The sequence below is a fragment of the Anneissia japonica genome, unplaced genomic scaffold, assembly GCF_011630105.1.
Source record: "Anneissia japonica isolate Jap-2015-1 unplaced genomic scaffold, ASM1163010v1 scaffold199_len4679917_cov187, whole genome shotgun sequence".
Taxonomy (NCBI): Eukaryota; Metazoa; Echinodermata; class Crinoidea; order Comatulida; family Comatulidae; genus Anneissia; species Anneissia japonica.
Window position 1 is genome coordinate 3,136,966 of NW_022686322.1, and position 24,369 is coordinate 3,161,334.

At 35.4% G+C, this 24,369-nt stretch overlaps 2 protein-coding genes across 2 annotated transcripts in view; both read right to left on the reverse strand.

Annotated features, from left to right (window-relative positions):
* The window catches only part of LOC117114565, a 37,528-nt gene extending 24,632 nt beyond the window's left edge, over window positions 1-12,896 (reverse strand). Inside the window, exons 1-9 of the mRNA XM_033258245.1 lie at window positions 12,649-12,896; window positions 9,132-9,255; window positions 5,246-5,642; window positions 4,708-4,849; window positions 3,679-3,798; window positions 1,869-1,994; window positions 1,519-1,629; window positions 438-590; window positions 55-198 (exon numbers count right to left, since the gene is read on the reverse strand). Of these exons, the coding sequence (XP_033114136.1) occupies window positions 55-198; window positions 438-590; window positions 1,519-1,629; window positions 1,869-1,994; window positions 3,679-3,798; window positions 4,708-4,849; window positions 5,246-5,642; window positions 9,132-9,255; window positions 12,649-12,700 (1,369 nt within the window). The 5' untranslated portion in view covers window positions 12,701-12,896. The remainder of the gene's footprint in view (window positions 1-54; window positions 199-437; window positions 591-1,518; window positions 1,630-1,868; window positions 1,995-3,678; window positions 3,799-4,707; window positions 4,850-5,245; window positions 5,643-9,131; window positions 9,256-12,648) is intronic.
* A 1,226-nt stretch (window positions 12,897-14,122) lies between these two features.
* LOC117114577 (very low-density lipoprotein receptor-like) overlaps window positions 14,123-24,369 on the reverse strand; it is a 15,950-nt gene continuing 5,703 nt past the window's right edge. The window contains exons 2-13 of the mRNA XM_033258254.1: window positions 23,406-24,155; window positions 22,968-23,108; window positions 21,537-21,668; window positions 21,367-21,480; window positions 19,439-19,602; window positions 17,550-17,669; window positions 17,192-17,300; window positions 16,790-16,862; window positions 15,717-15,774; window positions 15,313-15,383; window positions 15,116-15,191; window positions 14,123-14,966 (exon numbers count right to left, since the gene is read on the reverse strand). Coding sequence (XP_033114145.1) covers window positions 14,826-14,966; window positions 15,116-15,191; window positions 15,313-15,383; window positions 15,717-15,774; window positions 16,790-16,862; window positions 17,192-17,300; window positions 17,550-17,669; window positions 19,439-19,602; window positions 21,367-21,480; window positions 21,537-21,668; window positions 22,968-23,108; window positions 23,406-24,155 — 1,949 coding nt within the window. The 3' untranslated portion in view covers window positions 14,123-14,825. The remainder of the gene's footprint in view (window positions 14,967-15,115; window positions 15,192-15,312; window positions 15,384-15,716; window positions 15,775-16,789; window positions 16,863-17,191; window positions 17,301-17,549; window positions 17,670-19,438; window positions 19,603-21,366; window positions 21,481-21,536; window positions 21,669-22,967; window positions 23,109-23,405; window positions 24,156-24,369) is intronic.

The following is a 24,369-nucleotide window of genomic DNA, read 5'->3' on the forward strand; positions in this document are numbered from 1 at the left end:
CCCCCACCCGCGCTTGCGCCACCCCTTTTCAGCCAATCCGGAACCAAAGCCTACCTAAACTACCACTGCCACTGGTTTCACCGCAAGTCTGCTCATCCGTAGTATCTAAGCAGTCAATAAAATTGTCGCACCTCCAAGAGATGTGTATACATCTTTCTCCGTCGCATTGGAATTCGTCAACGGTGCACACAGATGGAGCTATATGGTAAAAACGTTAGTGTTGGAACTCAAATACTGTATCAGAAAAGACCTTTCAACAAAACAGCAACAGCATTATGTACGATTACATTAACAGACCTACATTAGGGTAATATAGAAAAAAAACCAAAAAACATTAGGTTGATTACTAGACAACGTTACTGTCTATTCACCCCTATTCCACATTTTATTCTCGAGTGCTAATACCTTTAAATCGTACGCCTAAATATACACCTTACCTAATGTTGTCTTGGCAGCCACTAAGCATGTGTCAGCGAATTCGTCTACTCCCGTGTCGCAGTCGACGAGGCCGTCGCACAGGTAGCTAAGAGGGATGCATTTTTGTTCCCTTTCACATAAATAACCAACAGATTCGGAACACTTTTCATTATCTGTTATATTACAAAAAAATTAAGGTGCAATCACTATTCAATAGCCTAGTCTAGGCATTGGAAACACTAATTAACCGGGAGAATAATTTACCTCAGTGACGTTTCATTGAGTTTCACAATATAATTTCAGTGCTACTACTGACAGGGTTCTATAACTTTATATAAACATGGTTTTATTCAAAATGTGCACCGAAACGGTAATACGGTAAGTGCATTTGTATTTAATTGTGCATTTGTACACTCTGATATGGAATATGCTCACTTATGTATTAGGCCTATCATTATTTTGAACATTGCCATTATCATTATCATTTGTTTTCTGATTTTATATTTTTTATATGCCGTAATTGAAATGATTTATAGATTTTATATTTTTGAAAATTTGCAGCCTTTCGAGTATATCCAATATTTGGTTGTTGCTATCAAGTCAGTGGTAGTGCAGTTGTCGATTGGTTAAATACATTTTACTTCTAGACGTGACACTTTGAGAGTTGAGCGACCTGGCATAATATTCCCCGCTAGGTTTAAGTTACAAATGGACCAACTGGGTCAATATGCTTGAATACTTTAATAAAGAAATCTATAATCCATTACAAAAGTAAGCATCCATTCATCTTGCCTGGTAATGAGCTGTTCCTACAATGTCTAACAATAAACTTCAACACTAATTTACCGATGGTGTTCAAATTAAGTAATATTGAATCAATATGGCTTTCCTGATTTTTTTTTGAGTGTGTGCGATAATCAACACGTTACCAATCAGCCGATATCTGTGTAGACCCGGGCACGCATTGCGCCGTACGACGGTCGCACGATCGTCATACGACGAATCTAACCGTTCCCTGCGTAGTGCCGTTGCCTTCTTCATAGAATCATCATCATCATCACCATCATCATCATCATCATCATCATCATTTTGTTAGCTTACCACAAGCAATTTCATCAGATCCATCTGTACAGTCATTATTGCCGTCACAAACATTTTCTTTAGGTATGCATCCACCTCTTTGATCACATTTAAACTCACGTGATTTGCACTCTGCAAAGAACGACATAAAAACCTTTCACTGGCACAATAGACTTAAAGAGGCCCTCAACAAATCCGTATATGGTTTAGATTTTTTTTTTTTTGTGATGAAGCTTAGTTCTATATTATATATAATTATTATAAAATGATTATAGTTATTAAGAAATTGTAATGATTATATCATAATAGCCTATTATATGCATATTATTATCCCTTTAAGTCACCGTGAGTTATTACAAATTTACGCTTACCACAATTGTCTTCGTCTTCACCGTCATAGCAATCTTTAGAGCGATCGCACTCGAGATGTCGACTAATACATATGCCTGCATCGCTACCATTATTGCATTTGAAAAGATTATCATTATTGCACTCTCCTGGGAAATTAAAATGTAATTCACTGTAATATCTCATGGATATATTAAAACGTGCAGAAAGCTACAGATTATTGCGTGTATATATGCAAATAAGTAAAAACAATATATTATTTAGATAACTGGTACACTGGTACAATAATTATTATTATTTTAAATTATTGGAGAAGATGTACGATACCTTATTATATCTATGCATATTCAATTCGATCTGTGTGATTTAGGTCACATTTAAGTAATTGTTAGGACTGCTTTAGATATTAAAAATCGTTGAGTATTGTTTCGGGAAATCGGAAAAAAAAGCCTAAAGAGCCACTCTGGGTATAATAGGCGGAATGAATCGCTCAGTGGAGCAAAATAAGAGTATTACATCACATTCAATTATAAACTTCCATTTCATTTCAAAGAAAAAATAATTTGAACTTCTTTAAAACACAGATCGAAACTATCCAATATTTACTAAGTTACTACAAATATCTGCCAGTTGGCTCTATACAGTGGTGTAACGAAGAGGTATGAGGCCCCTTGCCATCAGGGCCTCTTTTAGTCTTACTACTCTGAGTCTGATGGCTGCATTGGGCTAAAGTGGTGTACATGGTGAAGCCCCTTCCGCTCGAGCGCTTTTGACGTTATGGTAAAGATCGTTATACTCCACTTGCTACACTCCCACTAAGATCCAAAGGACCCGCAAACCCAACAACTGATACACTGTAAAAAAAAACTTAAAAAGTACCGTTTAATATTCTCAGGGAAGAAGGAAAATATGAATTTCTGTATCTACTTGTTCTAAAAAACGTATTATTTTCAAAGTTTACCAGATCCAAGAAGGGTGTAATATTAATTTAGTGGGTGTCTATTATCAGTAGCGTATCTAGTGGTGATTTTCAGCGATTTCTCCAGTTTGACGAATTCGGATCAAATTTTTGGAATACAAAACAAATTGTAAAGCTTCGTTTCTATACAACCGCTACACCGTCGCTACAGCGTTTGCAGTGCAATCGCTGTACTGCCTAGCAGTACCTGACAAAACCAGGAAAAGCCTTGTTCCTTAAAATCGCTACACTGTCACTACAGTGTTTTCACTGCAATCGTTGTATAGCACCAAAAGGTTGGCAATAGCGTGTAGTGATTGTATGGAAATCAAGCTTGATTCGACCAACCAATCAGCTTCATATATAAAAAGCTCTCGACGATAGCGTGTGGCGATTGTATGTAAACCAAGTTTAATGCACCTAACTTGGTGTTAAGGTTGGTTTCCATACAATCACTACACGCTATCACCGACAGCTTTCGGTGATGCTGATTGGTCTGTCGAATCAAGGACTTTCAACTGTTGTTGTTGTTGTTGTTGTTGTTGTTGTTGTTGTTGTTATTGTTGTAACAGTTATAAGTCCTTGGTCGGATCGGGGAGTCTTCCTGAATGCGTCGGGAACACAAAACACAGCACAACGATTGCACTGAGAACGCTGTTAGCGATATAGTGTAGCGATTTTAAGGAAATCAGGCTTTCCGCGCAGGACAAGTTACTACTTAGGCCTAGGTCTATTGCCCTACATGTCTAGTAATTTTTGGTACATTTTTTCTTCAAGTTAATACGAATTTCCTTATATATTTTAAACAACCAGGACCAAATAATACATTTGTATTTTCATTATGTATTTACATTACATTACATAGGCATACATACCATACACGCAATTGTACTCATCGCTGAAGTCTTTGCAATGATTTATGCCGTCACATCTTAGATACTGCTTAATACAAGTACGGCCAGTATTACACATGAAGTCGCCTGCTAGGCATGGCTCTATAAAGAGTTTGAGATGTAATTTTAGTGTATAAATATTCAAGTTAATGTAAGATACGTATGATGTGATAAAGTAAAGAAAAAAAAATCCGTCCAATTCCGTAAAATGCAGGACTTAAGGATGCAGGAAATAATTTGTTCACTCGGCTTATGTCTTGAATATACAATGTTTTTCATACCTGTAGTTATACATTACAGTTTAGTCGATATTTTTATATTATTGCATGTTATAACCAAATAATGAATGTTTTGAGTGCAATTTCGGCACTCATAAAATTATTCATCGTATGGTTTATAATAATATGTTAATATGTTATATTTATATAGCGCTTAATGCCAACAAGCGCTTCACATTACTACCCCGGTCATTGAAATAGACGTCTATGGAACACAAATTGTTCCATAAAGTTGCAGCAGGTACATCAGCGCATTATTTGGCATTTAACCCTACCAGGTACCCATTTATACTTCTGGGTGGAGAGAAGCAATGTAGACAAAGTGCCTTGCCCAAGCGAGGGGAAACCCCGACCTCGAGGTTGGGAAACCAAACCGTTCCTACTGCGCCAAACCACTTCTATAATAGTTAATACACCTGAAATTTATTACTGTCATTTGATATTCCGAATGAAATACTCCATCTTATGTCAACGAATTATTGAAACATTCAATTATGGGGAGGTGTACAATGAAACGAAATGAATCGAAATGGAACTAAAATTAAATTACGAATTATGTAAATAAAAAAGGAATAACACAGATTGTTATGTTAAGCATTAAGCGGAGCATTAATAAATAGATTATTGACATTTGATATTCTCAAGGAGGTATTCAATAAACGAATTTGAATGGAACTAAAATTAGGCCTACTTTACAAATGATGTAAGAAATAGATTGCTATTAAATTCTTACCGTAGTATGGAAGGGTTACACCCTTGTCCACAACAAGAGTTTGTCTATGTTTTGATTTTTCAACAGCAGAACGCCGAAGTTTATTTGTGTTGCAAATTGTGATACTGGGAAAATGGAGCTCGGAATTTGTCACTACTTCAATCTGTTAAAATGAAAAATAAATAAGATATTATCTACATCAAATAACACTATAGAAGAAAGACTCTAGCCAACAATTTGAAATAAAAATACAAAAACAAAACATACTATTTTCTTCACCAATTAACAGATATATACAATACAGTTTCAATATGGTTTTCCATTAACGTTTAAACATCTAATAGATTCAAGTATTTGTATAGTAACAGTTTTTTTAAAGTATTATGTGTTTAATTTAACTGTTTGGTCATACTAAATGAACTAATGTTTCAGTTTAATTGTAAAGGTTTACCAATTTTTTTTGACAGGCGGCATATTTAAAAACACATTTTCAAATTTTTAAATCATCTACATGTTTATTTTTAAACTTTTTATTTCATCAACACTTAAATCGTCTCACCTTTACGTTTATAGGAAAATCACGATAAAGCTTAACCAGGACAGACGTCTGCCAAATAAACAGGCTTACACCAGTGAGAAACAAAACGGCCCAGATACAGCGACTTAGATAATTGGTAGACTTAAAGACATGTGGAAGTCCGTGAGTGCTCGTGACTTCAGTCGAGAAGGATTGTAATATAGTTTTGTAGGAATGATAATCGTATATGTTCGTATTTTTTGTTTTCATATCAGGAATTTCCGGATCCTTATGATCAATAGGCTTTCGCTCGGGAAGATATCCCCTCTCAGCTGGAGTTTTGCTTTGTTCTGGGTAGACATCTGAAGACGTCCAGAACACACGATTGTCATTGTGAGTAGGTCTATGGTCCATTGTTCCCAAGGAAATATCTAAATTACTAAATAGAAAAAAATTATTTGCAAAAAAAGTATTTAGTAGTTTAACTACGGTACATTTTATGAAAAAAAACATAGTAAAAATAATGATTATGATAGCAAAATAAACTTAATATTAATACTTTTGACAATGACAATAGCAATAAAATATTGAAATTACAATAACAACAACCGCAAAGCATCTTAGCACAGCCGACTAAACTTGTTTGCGCTGAAACGTGGAGATTTTACATACAGTACTTGGTGCCCGGTTAACTTTTATCCAGTGTGCTCTCTCCATTGTTTCAGCCAGGAAGCTGAAATGCAAGTTTCAAAACCGTAGCCAACCGTCTTTGGTTGAGACAGGAACAGTGACAACCGCCACGACAATGACGCGACAACATTTATAATTCGCCGCCGGACGTAAAAGTCACTGTACTCTCTGGGAACAGTGAAAGTGGGTACTCTTAACTTACATAAAGGAACGAGAGTTAAACCTGTTGCTTGATAGGCTTTTCTATAAGATGGGTGGGTCCTATGGCTGCTCTTAGATATTGTCGATAACTAAATCAACGTCAAACCCAATTACAGCATTTTTGGAAATCATTAATCATGAATACCCTATAAAGTTATTTTTCCTGACAATGCAATTATGTTGTGGTTTAAATCTGTGTTCTTTTACTCATGTGGAGAATTTATAGAAATGGAACAAGAATACTGGAACTTAACCTTGTAATAATATTTGTATTGAATCGAATTCTGATTGATTGATTGAATCATTCATTGATTAATTGATTGATTTTATTGACGAATTGCTGATTTTTGAGTGATTAGTTTGTTGATTAAACATAGGATGAAAAATTATTAAACCAACTTTGATAACCAACATAACAATTTTTCTAAAAATGACTATAATAATGTCAAAACACCTATCCTAAGTGTTTTTTTTTTTTTTTTCATTAAAAACCCCCCCCCCGCCCCTAAATTATAAATTTTCAAAATTTTTAAAGAAAAAATGGAGGAAAAAGGAAAATGTTAATAAATTTAGGTCTGAGAGTGCCGTTTCCGGCCATCTATAGGTGCATTATCATATTTTATTTACCTATCAGCCCCAATCATGGTTGGACTGAGGTGGTCTAGACTCTCTATCTATGAAAGTCCCTCCATAGGCCCCTCTCTATCTTGAATCCCTGGACCCGCCACTGTAAGTAGGCCTAATATAAAATACACGAGATTTTCAACTAACCTGATACCTTGCAACGACGGATTGCTGAGATTACTGACGAGTAAGTTCACAGATAGTTTGAACATTATTCTGGTTATTCTTGCGAGAATTAAATCACGTGTCTTATTAATAAGTTATTTGTTACTATAGTAGTATCGATTTGCTTTGAATAAGATTTGTTAATATGAAAACACGAATATTCTGTTAATTTAAGCCAAGGTTGAAATATCAGAAAATGATCGATGTAAGTGCTTAATCTATTCATTAGACGTATTAGGCTGTCGAATATTTGATTTGTTATTTGTCTTGTCATTATTCCGGTATTCTAACCGTCACTGTAATTCTAACGGTCAGGGGTTTTGACACTTAACGTTTTTAGCAGGCAATAGAAAACACTATTCAGGGCTTATTTAATTGAATTGGAGCTATTCCCATAGAAATGAACAACGCGTTGCAACAATCCATAACACAACATTTTGGAAAAACTGATAGATTAGAGTATTTAGGCCTTCGAAATTAAAAAAAAAATATTGTCTAGATAGATTAATCTGGTTTCAATTAAACAGTTTTTAAATAAAATATTTATGGAATCTAACTAAATAAATGACTCGCGCAAAATGTTTGGATTTTACCGCGATCTTCATCAAGCTTGCTAGGCGAATCGATGATCTGTTCGTTTTCTACGGTCTTTGTGTGGTGTAAATTCAGACAAATTTAGTTCAAATGTTTCCAAATATCGATATTTATAAAATTGTAATATATATACCTTTAATGTCATCTTTAATATTTAATATGTAAAAATGAATTTTTATGCTATTTTATGTTTTTTTTAATCTTTAGGCGTATATATATATATATATATATATATTTATACACATCTGATGTGTATAAGAGACAGATTATCATATTGTTTTTGGTGTTTGACACACTGTTGGGTCTTGAATAAAAAAAAATAATAATAACATTAAAAAATAAATTATCTGCAGTTGTATGCCCAACAGGTAGTTTCGTACACCACGATTCACCAGTGAAATGTCTTGGATTATCATATCATATCATATCGCTTTTCACATGACACATAACAGAAGAACAATAGAAGAGTAAATTAACGAAGCAGGATTGCCTAAATGTTATAAGGCGCTCTCCACACTTAAATATTATAGAAATTGAACCATTTTAAACATTAAAATTGTTTTGACATAGACTTCCTCATTATGTTATATAGAAACATTTTTTTAAAGAATAAACATTAACATAGAGGTATGAAAAGATCTGTAACATATCTTTTAATGCTACGCGTTTAGGATAGGACGTGATCCGCAGGCAGTTCCCTAATGTGTCTGATAAAGACGTTAACATTATTTAAATTATTACTTTAGATTATAACTTAAGATGGTCAATATGCCTACAATTAACAGATAATATTTAATAACATCATCATCAAACATCTTGCAAATACATTTAGTAACAAAGTTAATACAAAGAAATGTAATTCTATATTTATTTATTTTATAATATGTATATAGCGCACATATCCAGAAAACTGCTCAAGGGTCAATGGATAGGCCTACATAATTAATCATACAACTTCCTCCGCTCCCGAGGGACTATTCTTAGATAGGCTATTCGTGTAATCGGCATCAGCACTACTATTCCATTCCGAATCATTCACCTCCTACCAGGTACCTATTTATACTCCTGGGTGAAGGGGGAAAATGCAGATAAAGTGATTTGCCGAAGGACACAAGCAGTGTGACGAGCACCGCCCTCGAACCCCCGATCTTCCGGGGGTCGATTGCATGAGAGAACGCCTTACAAGCCGCGCCACAAGCTTCTACACTGGACATAAGATTTAGAATCTCTGAAAGGTTCCCGCATTGCTCTTAATGGCTAAAGCCTTCAATGAATATTCATCATCCTATTCATGTAATCATCATTGTCACTATAAGGTAACTCTTCCAAATTATTACTATTAATATTATTATTACTTTTACTAGGCCTATAATTTCATATAATATTTCCATTATCATCATAATTATCATTTGACCTCCTGTCTTTGTCGTCACTGTCGTCACCACATAATCTTCATCATTACACATCACCGTAATCATCATCATCATTATCGACATCATCATCACCATCATCATCATCATCATCATCATCATCATCATCATCATCGTCATCATCACCATCATCCTCATATCGTTATATTTACCGTAATAGAAGTATGCCTAAGTGTACAAATAGGGGTGCTGATAATACCATAAGCACGGGTAGGCCTACTTACGTTCTGTTATTGACTTCTCCATTTTTCCCGCCGTACAGCCACATTGAGCGGTATGAGATGAAACGTTTGTCCCGTTGAGAGATACCTTCCATTTTTAGGCCTGAAAATGTCCAAAATTCAAAACCTTTTTAAAAGAAAATTTGAACACAATATTACAATTTTTGTTTTGTTTCAATATTGTTGATTTAACTACTATTAATACAAATATTTAAAAAATCTCACACATACATTTAAAATTTGTGTGATATCACGCGTGCAGCACAAAGCCTGCCACCTTCAATATTTAAAGACTGTTTTTGCTAACTTTTGCGCAACTGAGCTTTTTGATGTAAAATAATGATTGGATGCCTTATTCACTTCCAACATTACTTGACTCTAGTCCCAGCGATATCGTCAGTAATCAAAATTAAGCCATCCAATATCACCTTAATTATTAAAAAAGAAATATTTTTCAGTTAAATCCGTTTACAGTAAAGTACATTAGATCAAATTTACGCCACCAATCATTCACCAAGAGTTGTTTATAGAATTATAACATTAAACTCAGACTAACACTTTATACCTTTCATTGGTCAACTTTAATAAGAGAGAACAAAATCAAGCCCAAGCAATCATGGGTGCATCGCTGAAAATTCTTACTGAAATTAAGTTGTTTTGATGATATTTTTCATGTTAAACTGGGATATTTACTGTTCATCATGAAAAAGTACATCTTTAAAACATCAATGTCACACTGGGATTGTACTTACAATGGTCTACCTTTTAAAATGATTCAATTGCCATTATGTTTTATATTTTATTCATTTGCTTCCTATCAAGAGTCACTGTTTTGAATGACTTAGAGGGTGTTTTAGCATCTCCTGAACGCGGCAGAGGTTTTGTGAAGTGTATCTTGTTTTTACATTGCGCACTACATTCCATCACAATGGCTGCGCGAATGTTTATATTATAAAGCTAAATTTGATCAAAAACGGCGAGAAATGTTAACGTGAAAATCACGACGACAATCGCCCGCAATCCTAACTCTTGTATTAGTTTTTCTCGATTCCTACTTGCAGTAGAAATGTTAACGTCAAAATCACGACGGCAATCGCTCGCAGTCCTAACTATTGTATTAGTTTAAAAAAAAAACAAAAAAAAAAAACATGCTTTTCGAAAGTTGTTGGGTCAAATTTAGTGTCCCAAAATGTACTAGTAGTGGCATTTTTTATAGTAGGTAAATACTGCAGGAATTATGTCGACTGCTTTCTTCTAAATGAAATAACAGCGAGATTTTCAAAATTCTCATTTTTATCATTTTAAGCAGTTTCATGTTTACATGGTTCTACAACATTATGAAAATTCGCCAAATATTGGTGGATTAATATAATGTGGGATGTCTTGTTCCTCAAACAACTTTTAAAAAAAATTGAATCGTCAGCTCTTTGAGACTTTTGGCACACTTTGAATTGATTTGGCCCATTGTACACCACAACGAGCGGAGATGGATTTTTAGACAGTTCTGGCCACACAAATTGCGAAAACAATATTTTTAAATGAGTAATTCTATTCATTGAATGATTTCGGTACTTCTGATTCCATCACGGATATTCAGCCTATATTATCTATGCAGTCATTAGACCTAAATGCTACATAGTTATATGTCAACGAAAGAATAACCCTCACCTTACAAAACTAATATTCATAGCAAACACACTCACGACACAGTGTGTTGTAGGTTCGTCACATATTAATAAATCATATTATCGCTTCTGGCGACGAGTTGATGACCTGTGAAAATTATACTGTATCAGGTTTGTAGTAGTAAATATAGTGAATTCCCCATCGTATCCAAACACAAATACTCAAATTAAAGGGCTATGAAAGTTACAGGTAGTCCTATACCATTGTTTATAGAATCATACTATCAACAATTATTTGCATTAGGAAGATAGCATTGGTGAAAATGCTACACTGCAGTACATTCAATGGCGATAATCATTTTGAATGAAAAATAGAAACGAAAAGTATTCAAACATATAAACTAATTCCGCACCATCTCATGAGATTGGTTCTGTAAATGATGTTGCTTCCAGTGGAATTTGCTTGTATACTTTTGTTATAACAAAACACAGTATGATTACCAGTGCCACAGTTTGGCATATATACATTCGGCAACCAATGAGTAATTCAGCCTCTGTAGACCTTTCAACGGCAATCTCCATGATTACTTTTATATTAATTGTAATTTTATAGGCACACGTCTCGGTTTTCAGTTACATTTTGTCAGTTAATTTAGGTTTTGTAGTGTAGGCCTAATTAAGCAAACCAATAAATTGGATTTGAGAGTAAAGTAAAATTGGTATCTCTCGGCATAGCACAACACTGTAAGAATTATTTGCATTTTCGAATTAAATTTACAGGAAACATTTACATTAAAGTAAAATAAATTTTTGTATCTCGATTTATGAGAAAGGTGCAGTTCTCTGATGATACCTTTTCTGTAATTGCAAGGCAGTGTGTATACAACCGAGAGACCTTCGTGGTAACACTTATTCGTTTTTATATAACATATAGTATTATAACTTGGTACAGTGTTGGCAGAAGGATTTGCATGGAAGGGCACCAATGTGTTCGATGAATCGTTTGCGCGGGAAGGGCCATCAGAGCCCTTCTGAAATTCTCTGCCGAGAACTTCGACAATATCTGTAAAGACGGCATAGTAATTATTTTTCTCTGATGAGTTGTGTTGCACTTTAAGACAGTGGTGGAGGTAGCTTCAAAGGCCTCTCTACTGATTTGGTAGGAGGCAGGGTCGTATTCGTTTTATAACTGAATAGAACTTAGTACAACGTCTACTTTTTAAAATAAAACTAACACAACACGAAAATCCTATTCGTTTATATAACATTATAGAACTTTTTTGCTTTTAATTGTCTTTTACTTGTTACTTGATAATAGCCGGAAAAGGGAAAGCCACAATGGCCGTTTTAACCCCAATTCTGTTCTGTTACTTTGAAATTATTCACCAAGGACGGGAGAGAGTTTCAGATATCAATTATTCTTTGACAAAAATTTTTTCTACGACCAAAAACTTTTAATTAATCAGTGGCGGATTCAAGGGGGGAGGGGGAGGGGTAGAGCAAATCTTTCAAAAAACATTTTGCGAGCTGGTCTAGATTCTCTATCTGGGAAAGTTCCTCCCTGGACCCCTTCTATTCCGAATTCCTGGATCCGCTGTTGCTCTGCTTAAAAGTCCTTACTACAACCAAGAGATATTACGATTTGTTTTGTATTTTTAATTTACTTACATGCCCTCTGGCTCCTGTATAAAATATGTATTTCAGTTTAATAAATATAATCCATAAATTCAAAGTAAATATAAGTGCCGAAAAATTAAACCAAGGTGGTAGAGCCAGTCTTCGTATTCTCGGATCTAACTTAACTAAATGATACAGGCCTATATTTATACTACAGAATTAATTAATATCTTTAGAAAAAAAAACATTTTTTTAGACAAATAAAAAGCAAATCTTACTGTAATTTGTTGATAATTTCTTGTTTTTCAGAAAACAAATCCGGATCCACATTAAGTAATTGTTTAAGATTTTGAAATCTCAAATGTTTCTTTTAACTAATAGTAAGATTCCAAGTTAACGTATTTCTCGAGACAGCTTAATCGGTTTTTTTCCCCAACACAATCCCTTTTTTTATACCAGACACCATGCCTGGATACAGTACTTTAAAAGACGACGTAAGCTACATTATGATTTATTGAGTACCTGGAAACCTTTATTATCAATGTATGTGAAAGATGTCCGTTTAATTATTCTCTGAGTAATATTGGTTTGCTTGGTCACCTTTGACACACTGTGAACTCGGTTTAATATTGTCCACACAAACTCGACGCGACAACAAATCGTCAAGTCTGAGTTGGCCTTTAGGCGGCGCAGCGTCGTCGTCTACTGATTGTCTGTGGCAGTCTGAACGGATCGTCATTAAAAACGATTCGTGCACGGGCGCCGTTGCGTTGCTTCTTCCATAGAATCGAGTCTGCCGGCGACCGTCGGGCACAGTGAGCAGGGGCGGATCCAGAGATGTACAAAAGGGGGGGGGGCCAAAGGGTTGGCCGAAATTTGGGCCGATCGAGACAACAATGCCCTAGGGGGTCCGGGGGCATGCCCCCGCGAAATTTTTGTGTTCTAGAAGCCGGAAAATAACACTTGAGGCGTTGTGGGCTATCATTTTTTTTCTTTTTCTTTCTTTTTTTCTTTTTTTACCTCCCGGGCCGCCCCCACTAAATCCGCCCCTGGTGAGTGCACGAATTTATCTCTCACACATTCTGTTTTTCCCCAAAATTACATTCTTCATCATGTATGAGAGCTGTTGGTTAAGTAAATTTGAATTAAAACGCTGCAGCCAATCGTAGGTCGATTTCCCTACTTACTTTAGGCAAAAATCCTGTTGCAGTGTATTACATTCACATCTAACGCGATTCAAAATGTTTTAGTTGTCTGCAAACAATTTTCCGGGAATTTTATAGTATCAGTTATATCGAACAGCAGATTTTTGGTCAACCGATCTCAATTGTCAAATTGAGATTTAACAATAAAAAAAAGTGCTTGCAGCAAGGGTTTTTTAGTACTAGGATGATTGCCGTGCAATTACAATTTTTTTTACAATGTTTTGCAACCATCCTTGCTCAACGTCGAGCAAGATTTGCTGGATGCTGCTATCGTGCCAAGGATCAAATCATCTCTGATGTCATCTGTGTGAAGCTTTAATTCAATAAAGAAATATTAATGCAAAAAATAAGTAGTAATGAAATATAACAGAAATGGAATTTGATAAATAAAACAATAAAACTCCACATGGCTATACTTTATGATTATAGAATCACGTTTCTATATTTTAGCAATCTATTTATTACATATCTATAATATCTGTCTCTTATACACATCTAGATGTGTATAAGAGACCAGGAATAACCCTCACCTTACAANNNNATTACATAGGCTTATATAACAGAGACATTGTGTCATAAATCCTTTTCTCGACCATAAGTCCCCACCCCCAATTCGGACCTTAGGTCCTCTACTGCCATCGTTGCCATTCCTACAAAAGATAATTTTAAATCTATATTTGAGCACATTTGAGCATATATCTAGCTCGATTATGCCAGTTACTAATAAATAATAAAATGTTCAATAATACCAATTAATTCTAACAATAATATTTTAATTTCAACAATAAATATATTATAAGTTATGATAATATGATGCAATAACCATAATCAAATGTGTGTGATGACCAATAACAGCAATATATAAATTCCAATATTGTTAGGCCTCTTTCTCTATCTACTACTGTATCTACTATCTATCTATCTATCTGTCTGTCAGTGAAGTACTGTATCTACTAGAGGACAGAGGTGATGTGTGAAAGTGACATACACTGAATGTTTTAATGTGTGCAGTTAAGTTCTGAAATCCCTAATATGTTTAATTTTGTTAGTACATCTTTGTGTGTATTTAGCAGTAGGCATAATAATACAGATGAACATTACAATTATTTCTAGTTGAATTCTAATTTAAAGGGCGGAGTCAAAATTAAAATGTATATAAAAAAAATATTTCTAAAAAGTTGTATAATTTATTCATTATAATGTCATCAGGTTACATAATCACGGGTAATCGTCGGTTGGTGACAATGTACCTATTTCTTGCTACGGGTCATCCACGCCTTTGTATATTTCAAACACTGGAACACCAACTCGATGAACTCACAGAAGCTGATGATTGAGATGCCAATGTACAATCCAGCCGTACCGCCAATATCGCTAATTAGGTTCTCGATCTAATGAATATTAAACATAAGCGATCACAATGCGGCTAGGCTATTGCTTGTTTAAATATGTGTTTATTATTAATTTACAGTATGTAAATCGTGCGTTATTGTATTCAAATTAAATGTATGCATACGCCCAACAAGGTCATTTTACTCACAAGATATGCTGGTTCCTCCGTTGTGCTTTGATAATTAAGTTCTTCGAAAAACACTTCTAACCTTGCCACGTCTTTGCTAATAAATAAATGTAAATGTAATAATTATATTTCGATAATTTAAAAAAGTTATAGAGTAAGTCGACAGTTACAGAAGGATGTATACTGAATCATAAATGTAATGATAGGTTTAACATTACCTTAATGCCGTTTCATCATTAATGTATCGCGTTTTATCGTTAATACTGTGGATACTCCGTAAAAGCTGGCTCTGTAAAGATAAATGAAAGTTATAGCTTAATACTGTCTTGAAAAATCATCACACTAAAATACTTGTTTAAATAGTTGAATAAGTTACCATCCTTGAAGAGGACACAGTTTGAAATAAATTTCAGATTAACTACGGTACCAAAATCTTTCAATTATTCACAAGCTATCGGTGTTTAACTGCTAAATATAAAAAAAAATGTGTTACAGCGGCATGCTGAGAGTCACGTGGTCTTCACTTACAAATTTATATCAAATCGCAAAAACACTCAAGTATAACCCAAAAAGTATGTAATATATATATCGTATCTTTTAGATTAGAAATGAAACTAAATACCAGGTAGACATCTGACGGCCAGGTAGATTGTGATACTGTTTGGCTGTAATATCCTTTACTGTGAACAACAAAAATGTCAATGAAATCTTTATTCATTCTCAGAAGAGACCATTACAATGCTCGTCACGTCATAGAACTTAAAATATGTTAAAATACAGATAAAAATATTAAATACCGTACACAAAAATAAAATGATAATATGGTAAAACAATAAACTGAATCAAAATGGCAAATTGGAATTGATTTGGTATTTACTGAGTTTTTCTAATCCTTTGATATTACATGAAAACAATGTTGTCTGTTGTAGGATCTTCCGATTCCTTGGTAGATAGTAAGATATATTCAATTATTAAATATGTTATTTTTATATTTACAAATATGAGTCATGTTTAAAACGAGTCCCCAGAAAATACCAATATATAAAATTAAACACAAGTGAAATTAAAGAATATATATTAAACGTTAGAAGTCACATACGCATAAATATTTATTTGTAGGATGAATGGATATCTTGTGAAATATTGAAGGAGTTGATAATATGAGACGACTGAGGGCAGTATTAATCATCTGCGTGATGGCGAAGATGAGAACAGAACAAGTGAAAAAACACTTCTAACCTTGCCACGTCTTTGCTAATAAATAAATGTAAATGAAATAATTATATTTCGATGATTTAAAAAAAGTTATAGAGTAAGTCGACAGTTACAGAAGGATGTATACTGAATCATAAATGTAATGATAGGTTTAACATTACCTTAATGCCGTTTCATCATTAATGTATGATCTGCAACAAGTGTTGCAGATAGGCAAACATTAATTACAAAGGAGAAAAACCCCTGATGTGGATTAATAAATATCATCATTTAGTTAAAATTATGTCAAAATTAATAATATCATTAGAAAAGTGTGTTTTATTTGTTCACCATGCATTTAATTGATGAAAACTAGCTGAGAATGTCCTGTATATATCTCATGGCAATATTATTTTTTGAATTTCTATTTCTTTTGTTTAAGAATTCTGCACTGGAGGTTTCATAATTTCTCTAAATAAGAAAGCGAAAATGAGTACTAACTGGCATTGTTGGAGACAATTGCAATTCAATAGCTGTTGGTTGTAGAGGTAGTACATTAGCTGTGTGCATACGTCTGAAATAACAATAATGATCACGATGTCAGGTATATTTTATTAATTTGATGACTTGACGGGGGTGGGGGGGTGAGTTTAAATTCGATATTAGTTATCTACAACTGTAAACATTATACCGTATATCAATCATAATATTTCACTGTGTTTATTTTGTGCAATGTTAGTCTATTTTGCCTCTACTTAATATAGATAAATAATTTTGCTGATACAGTAGCTAAGTCGGCCAGGAGGTGCCGTTTTTTGACCGTTAATTATTATTTACTTTATCACACACACACACACCCATATATATATATATATATATATATACTTTGTGTATTATATTGACCTTGTGTTTTATTGAGCACATCACATCGTTCATTGGCGTCCTTAGTGACCGTGTCTGTACAGCCACATTCCTCCTTGATTTTTATAATAACGCAGCTTTTTTCGCATCCCTAGAAAACGTTGCATAAATATTGTACAGTGATAATACAATGCAATACAATACAATTAACTTCATCATCATTCTCATCATCATTATACATAGACCTATCATAATAAATTTTATTATCACTATGATTACCAATGGTTTTTTTTTTTTTTATCATAGTACAGTAGTAATACAGAAGATGCAACACTTTGTACTTATGTTAAGTTAATAATCACTGTTCTAATCTAAACAAAATTTAAAGCCTACCACTTACCGCTGTGTCGTATTTGAAGTTGTCCCCTGTAATACCATACGCTTTTTGCAAATTTTTCAAAAAGTTCTCAGAATCGGAGTTACATTTACCGTGTGGTTCTCCAAGTTTTGAAACTACATTCTAAGATACAAGACATTGAAATTCTATGATTTATTTATGTTTATATACTTGTAATGCTTTCAATTGCAACTCATACTGTAGTTTTTTGTTTGCTTTAATCATGGAAAAATTAGTTTATTAATCTGAAATTATTCTAAGGTTTTAAATAATGATATTAATTCAACAACGAGGTTACAAACGCTTGCCCTGTTACGCTATATCTATATGCTCCATCCGCTAGTTGTTGAATAACAGGGGTGTAATATTGCTAACTAAACATACGTATCAGGTGAAGTGCAAAAGTGCTCGACTGTGTGAGGTTCTAATCTCACTCTTGATTACATTTTTTTATTTATTTATTTTACTTTTCATCATTTGTGCATTTATAGAATACTTTAATACATTAATTATTTGCAATTATTTTTTTAAATATAAAGTTGGGCCATCAGATTGTGAGAATCCGTATACGGCCAAAAAATATTTAAAAACATTTTAAAATCTGCATCTTCTCCAATCCATCCGCCAAACGAGACCTACACTGTAAAAACAGCGTGGAGCATTTGAACACCATGGTGTCAAATAAGCACATATAATGCTAAACACGTCAAGATCCTAAATACATTAAGGTATGTCTAAACACGTTTAGTTTTTAAACGTGTCACCAAAAACGGAACAACATTGCGTGGAGCTTTGTGTTTAAATGCTCCACGCTGTTTTTACAGTGTAGCATCATAGGCCTCAGGTGGCAAGCCCATCGAGCGGGCTTGCACACCGTCCGGACTGCTGGCCTGAATTTGACACACGGTCGATCCGCTCGAGTTGGTCCGCGGTCTATCCGCTTGAGTCAACCTGGCCTAGCTAAACGACTCGTTCGAACGATCTGCTCGAGGTGGCTGTGTCAGATGCAATCGAAAAATATACAGGCCTAACGTTCTGAAATATACATATTACTTCCGATCAGCACCAAATTCGCGGAGGACCGAGATACATGTAATATGGTCAATGTGAGAAACTTTGAAGTAAATCTCGGTCCAGTAGTTTTTGAGTTATGCGCCAGGAAAGACAAATATATACCACAGATAGACAGACCGACAGAACGACAGACAGACCGGCAAACCAGTGGCGGCGCCAGCAGGAGGGGGTGGGGCAGGGGGCTTAAGTCCCCACCGGACAGGTCAGGCCCCCCGCCGGACAGAGCTCGTCGGGCAGTCAGACCATAAAACATAAAAATAGGCCGCACCAAGCCAACACATGTCTGTCACAGTCTGAGAGTGCCATTTTCGGTCATCTAGAGGTTGATATTCTTTTTAAAAAAAATCTCATTTGGGAGGGGAAACCCCCTCTCAACCCCAACCCCAGCTCGAGCCTAAGAGCTCAAGTCCCCCTGTCGGACAACTTAGCCCCCTAGAAAATATATCCTAGAGCCGCCACTGCGACAGACACCATGACACACTGACAGACGAGCTTTTACAATACCCTCGCCTGCTCCTTTGGAGACGAGAGTAAAAATATTATATCATGTATTATGCATATCATGCTCGTATGATTATTTTACTTGTACACACGTGGACCCCTGATGGGCTACAAATTATAGGAGTAAACATTCACTATGTACCCGATACTAAATACTAGTCTGGGCTATTGACACTTGAAAATGCGAGTCAGCTTACAACCAGTGAATACAATTTTTCAGACATTCACTATTTGTAAAAAATATATATATAATAATGCATTGATTATCGGTGTTAATTTTGTTTTTGTTAACTTTGATTGAAGTATTTGAAACTTACATATCGAAGGCTGACAAACGTAATAGCACCGGGCCTGATGATGATTCCTTCATCTTGAGGAAACTTAACTCGATCCTGTGTATCTACCACGACCTTGACACCAGCTTCCCGTCCATAAATACTTATATACTCCTTTTGCTCAATAAAAAGTGTTAGTTTAAGACCTACGAATAAAATTATATCTAATGTTAAAACATTAAGTATTTATATAAATCCAGAATTATTATTATTATTATATCGCTATGCCATATAAGCCTACGTCATTACGGATCAACTTCCAAAATAATTGGAATTGAAATGAAGTCGAGTCGCCGAGCGGTAAGGCAGGGGCGCCGCTAGCTTCCAGCGCTCCTCGTCCATGGTTCGGTTGGTAGAACCAAGTCTTCTCGGATAAGGACTTCAAATGGAGGTCCAGTGTCTACATCTGCCTCGTGTGTACTTTAAACAACCCATTGCCTCTTTCGGAAGAGTTGCCCCGATGTTATGGTCAGGACTGGTTATGGTTGATTTCAGCCTCTGTCGTTTTGATGTACATGTAGCTACCATGAAGCGCCTCTTTTCTACTACGTAGTCAGGGACCACGCCCATACCCAATTCAGCACAATGACGGTAGTTATGGGTTATTCTCCTACCTTTACCTACCTTTAACCTCCACAGGCTTTTGAATAGTATCATCCGAACAGCGCTACCCACCCCTACATACACACAACACACACACCCGCCCACAACAAGGAACCTTGATATCATCACAATTGTTTAAGTTACTATTGAAATTTTTTTTATTATAGGCCTGAAGACATCATCTAAGATGCTTTAAATGCTCAGGCCTCGTGCATATGCCAAGTTCAATTGTATGGTGGACTATCAATGAACTTAATTTGACCAAGATCAAACTGAAGAAGAGAGGGTGTAGGGCTAGAAAGAAGACGAGGTTACGGCGGAGACTAAGAGCAGTTCTAAATTGTGGATTACTAAATCAGGGGTGGCGCCAGGATTTTCCCGACGTGGGGGGGGGGAGGTCCCCGACGGGGGGGCCGATGCCCTGACAAAGTGTCAGATTTCCCCGTCGAAAGCTAAGTGGGCATGGTCAAGCTTCGATTTTAAGGTTACAAAAGTGGTCCTGGGGGCGAAGCCCCGAAAATTTTGACAAATTTAGGAATTTCAAAGGCTTATAAAATCGATTTTAGAGTCTATTAATATGTAGAAAATACATATAATTTTTTTTTCTCCCCGACGAATTGTGCTTTTTCTTCCCGACGGGGGTGGGGGGCAGCTCTCCCATCCCCGATGGGGCCCCTGCCCCTCCGGTCCCCCGCTGGCTCTACCCCTGTACTAAATTGTCGCTCTATGTGCAATAAAGCGTATGCTCTTTGTGCATTAATACTTGAATCATCTTTTGATATTATTACTTTGACGGAGACCATGGTTGCGTAGGACTGTTGTTAAAGATTTATGTCCACCTGAATACAAAATCGTAGCGAAATCTCGAGAATTTGTCGTGGTGGTGTTAGAGCAATATTATATAGATCACCCTCAATTTAATAACTTGTGAATTGTTTTTTATATTATTTGAATACTTGTCTTACCGATTGTCATCTCCATATATTAAGGCAATTTATTTCTGTGCTGTTTATATGCCGCCAGATGGATCAGTTCCGAAATTCCTAGATGAGATACAGTCGCTTCTTTCTTCTGTTGCTCATGATCTTGTCGCGAATTAAAAAGTCATTATTTTTTCCTCCATTAGGCTGGAATTATATTCACTTTGTGAGATAGAATGTTGTTACATTTTTATAGTTTCAGACCGGTAGGTTTCCAATCGCAGACATTTTTTTTTGAGACCCTCAGTGAGTCCATCATTCACATAGCCTTTGATATAAGCGTAATTATAATCATATTACTTATACGCCTACCATTTTTCATCTTACCGTATTTTGCTCCTGTTCTTGTTGAGTTAGCGACTACGTGGGAATCCCGACCATGATTGAATATGTAACAATTACCATAGCGGTCATCTTGAAAGTTCTCCAGCTTGCTGAAATAGTAAAAAAAAATATATATATATATACAGTACAACAAGTCTGAAATGAATTCTTACCTGTTATTTCCTGGCAGTAGATCCTACTTTCATCCTCACCAGTGAGGCAGTCTTCAACGCCATCACATTCTTTAACAGCGGGGATGCACTCCATTTCTCCAGATACGCATCTCACTTCACCGGGGTGGCAATCTGCCGCCGAACAGCAACACAAAAAATATATTTGGTCCTTTAGTTTTTATCCGACTTCAGCATATACATTGACGGAATATGTGAATCGAAATATGTTACTGTTGCTGTCACTTCTACTACTTTTGAAACTGGTGTTATCTTGCTACAGTACACTGTTACACTGAATTTAATGTTATGTTAGTGGTGGTAGCAGTGGTGGCGCCAGAGGGGGGGGGGGCGCTGGGAGCTACTATAGCACCCCCCCCCCCTCGTCGGGGAAGACGATAAATTTTGTCGGGGAACAAACAAATAAAAAAAAATATTTACATGTAATATTCGTTTTGCCACCATATTGTTTGTGTAACTTTTCATCACAACAACAACAACAACAACAATAATAATAATAATAATAATAATAATAATTCAATGAGCCTAATTAAAAATAATTTGCGTTCTGTTATGACAAATGCTCATTTAGATAGCTTCATGATGGTTGGAATACATTGTGATAGGTGAAACAACCTCGGCCATGAAAGCGTGGTTGACAGATTTCATGCAAAATTTCCAAAATATAGAATTTCGCTTTCAAGAATGAGGATTTGAAAATTATTTTATTCAAAATGTAATTAGCATGACATTTGTTTTAACTGCATGTATTTTCAACTTATTCCCGACATACCATTTACCAATATTGTCTATAATAGGCCTATTTGTAATTTTGTATTTAATATATCAACTTGTGATCCTGAACATAAATACCAACATTAACTTCAAATATACTGCAATTCCCAGGAAAAATTAATTTTAAAATAACATTATTTATGAATAACAAAAATAAAATTGGACCCAAGGCACTACCCTAAGGTATACCAATTTAGATTGATTGGTTGTTTTTTATTCTGTTGATCTGTCCGGCTCTTCAAAGATGCCCTCTGAGAACATATATAAATTAAAAATTTTAAAAAAATCAAAAAATTTATTGTCAAAATATTATAAAAATCGGAAGGACCCCTGCTCCAAAACCAATCCATCAGTGGTGCACATCTTAGTTGACATTTTTAATTTGCATGCACGAAGGTCCCCGACTCTACTATTGAACCAGGACCCCTCACAACCCAGTTACGCCACTGGCAACAGCGGCAGCAGCAATGGCAGTAGCGGTAGCAGCAGCAGAAGCGGCAGCAGTAACAATAGCAGTAGCAGTAGCAGTAGCAGCAGCAGCAGTAGCAGTAGCAGTAGCAGTAGCAGTAGCAGTAGTAGTAGTAGTAGGCCTAATAGTAGTAGTAGGAGAATAATATTTAAAAGAGCCTTGGAACTTACCGTCTAACACAGATCCACAATCTAGTTCATCGCTGCCATCTTTACAGTCAGGAAACATGTTACATGTCATCCATATTTGGATGCACTCACCGGATGAACAATGAAACGCATTACTTAGATCACAAGTGATGCCAGAAATTCCTTAAATACAGAAATATTTATAATGTTATAAGGAAAATTAAGTTGAGACTATGCATAATTGTTTTATGCAAAAAATTAGTAATTTTTTTGTTTTTATTCCATTTGTATATTTCAGCTGGAACCTATATTTATTCAGCCGATATTTTTGTTCTCTAACGAATAAAACGTGCTTTTGAAAAAAAAATGTTATTACGCTTCATTTCATTTTCCCATCGTCTTTAACATGTACCGGTTGCAGTTTCCTAATAATAACAGTGTATAAAATATTAACCAATGTTTAACTTAATTGAATCTTACTGTTAGTAACCATTTCTTCTTCGTCAATGTTCCGCCTTTTACGACCTACCATTTCTTCTGATACATTCCTGGTTGATTCTGTAACGCCTGTAATTAACCAGTCTGATTGTGAAATACTGGAGTCTTCATTTGACAAGGAATCCGTAGTTATATTTTTGCTCACCTCTACGGTGTATAAAAATATATCTGTAGTATTTTCCGATTCAGACGTGGTAGTAGGCTTAGTCTCGGGTGTTGGAGCTGACTCATATGACGTTTGAGACTCTGGTGATCCCTGCCAATCTTGTCGATTAGTCGTTAATGTTGAAGATGGTGTATCTGATTTCGAACCAACAGGTATGTCTTGTCCATCATTTTTAGAAGTAACGGAAGGTTCATATGATGTGTCAGTCTCATATAATTCTGCCCCAGTAGAGGTAAACGATAATGAGTCTGACGTCGAACCGATGTTAAATTGTTTGTCGTTTTCACTTTCAGGATTTAACGACTCGTGTTGAGAAACAAGCTCAGACGGATTTACACCATCTACCATACCAGACCAGCTAAATACCTGTTTGAAGGTTTCTGTACTCGGTTCTGTAGACCTTTCACTTATAAAACTGATGTGAGGGCCGATGCTGGTATAGGATTGCCCACTGACAGATGTTGAGTAAGTATGCCCGCTTCCACTACCTCCGTCACATGCTGTTGCGCTACTAGACGGTGACTGATAATTATTAGCCGGTGGTGTCCAGTGAGGTATTACTGCTCCTGTAAAATGTGATGTTAATTTGATTTGTAAATTAATTACTCAAAATAAATATTATAATTGTACCTGATGTTTAAAAGTCAATTGTTATTAGAAGTAGAAGCAGAGGTAAAATCCAATTAGGCCTATCCTAAAATTTACAAACCCTTGCGTGACGTTCTATCCAAGATTCTTTTTCCTATTACGCTCTATCACTCCACACTCCAAATCCAGGAT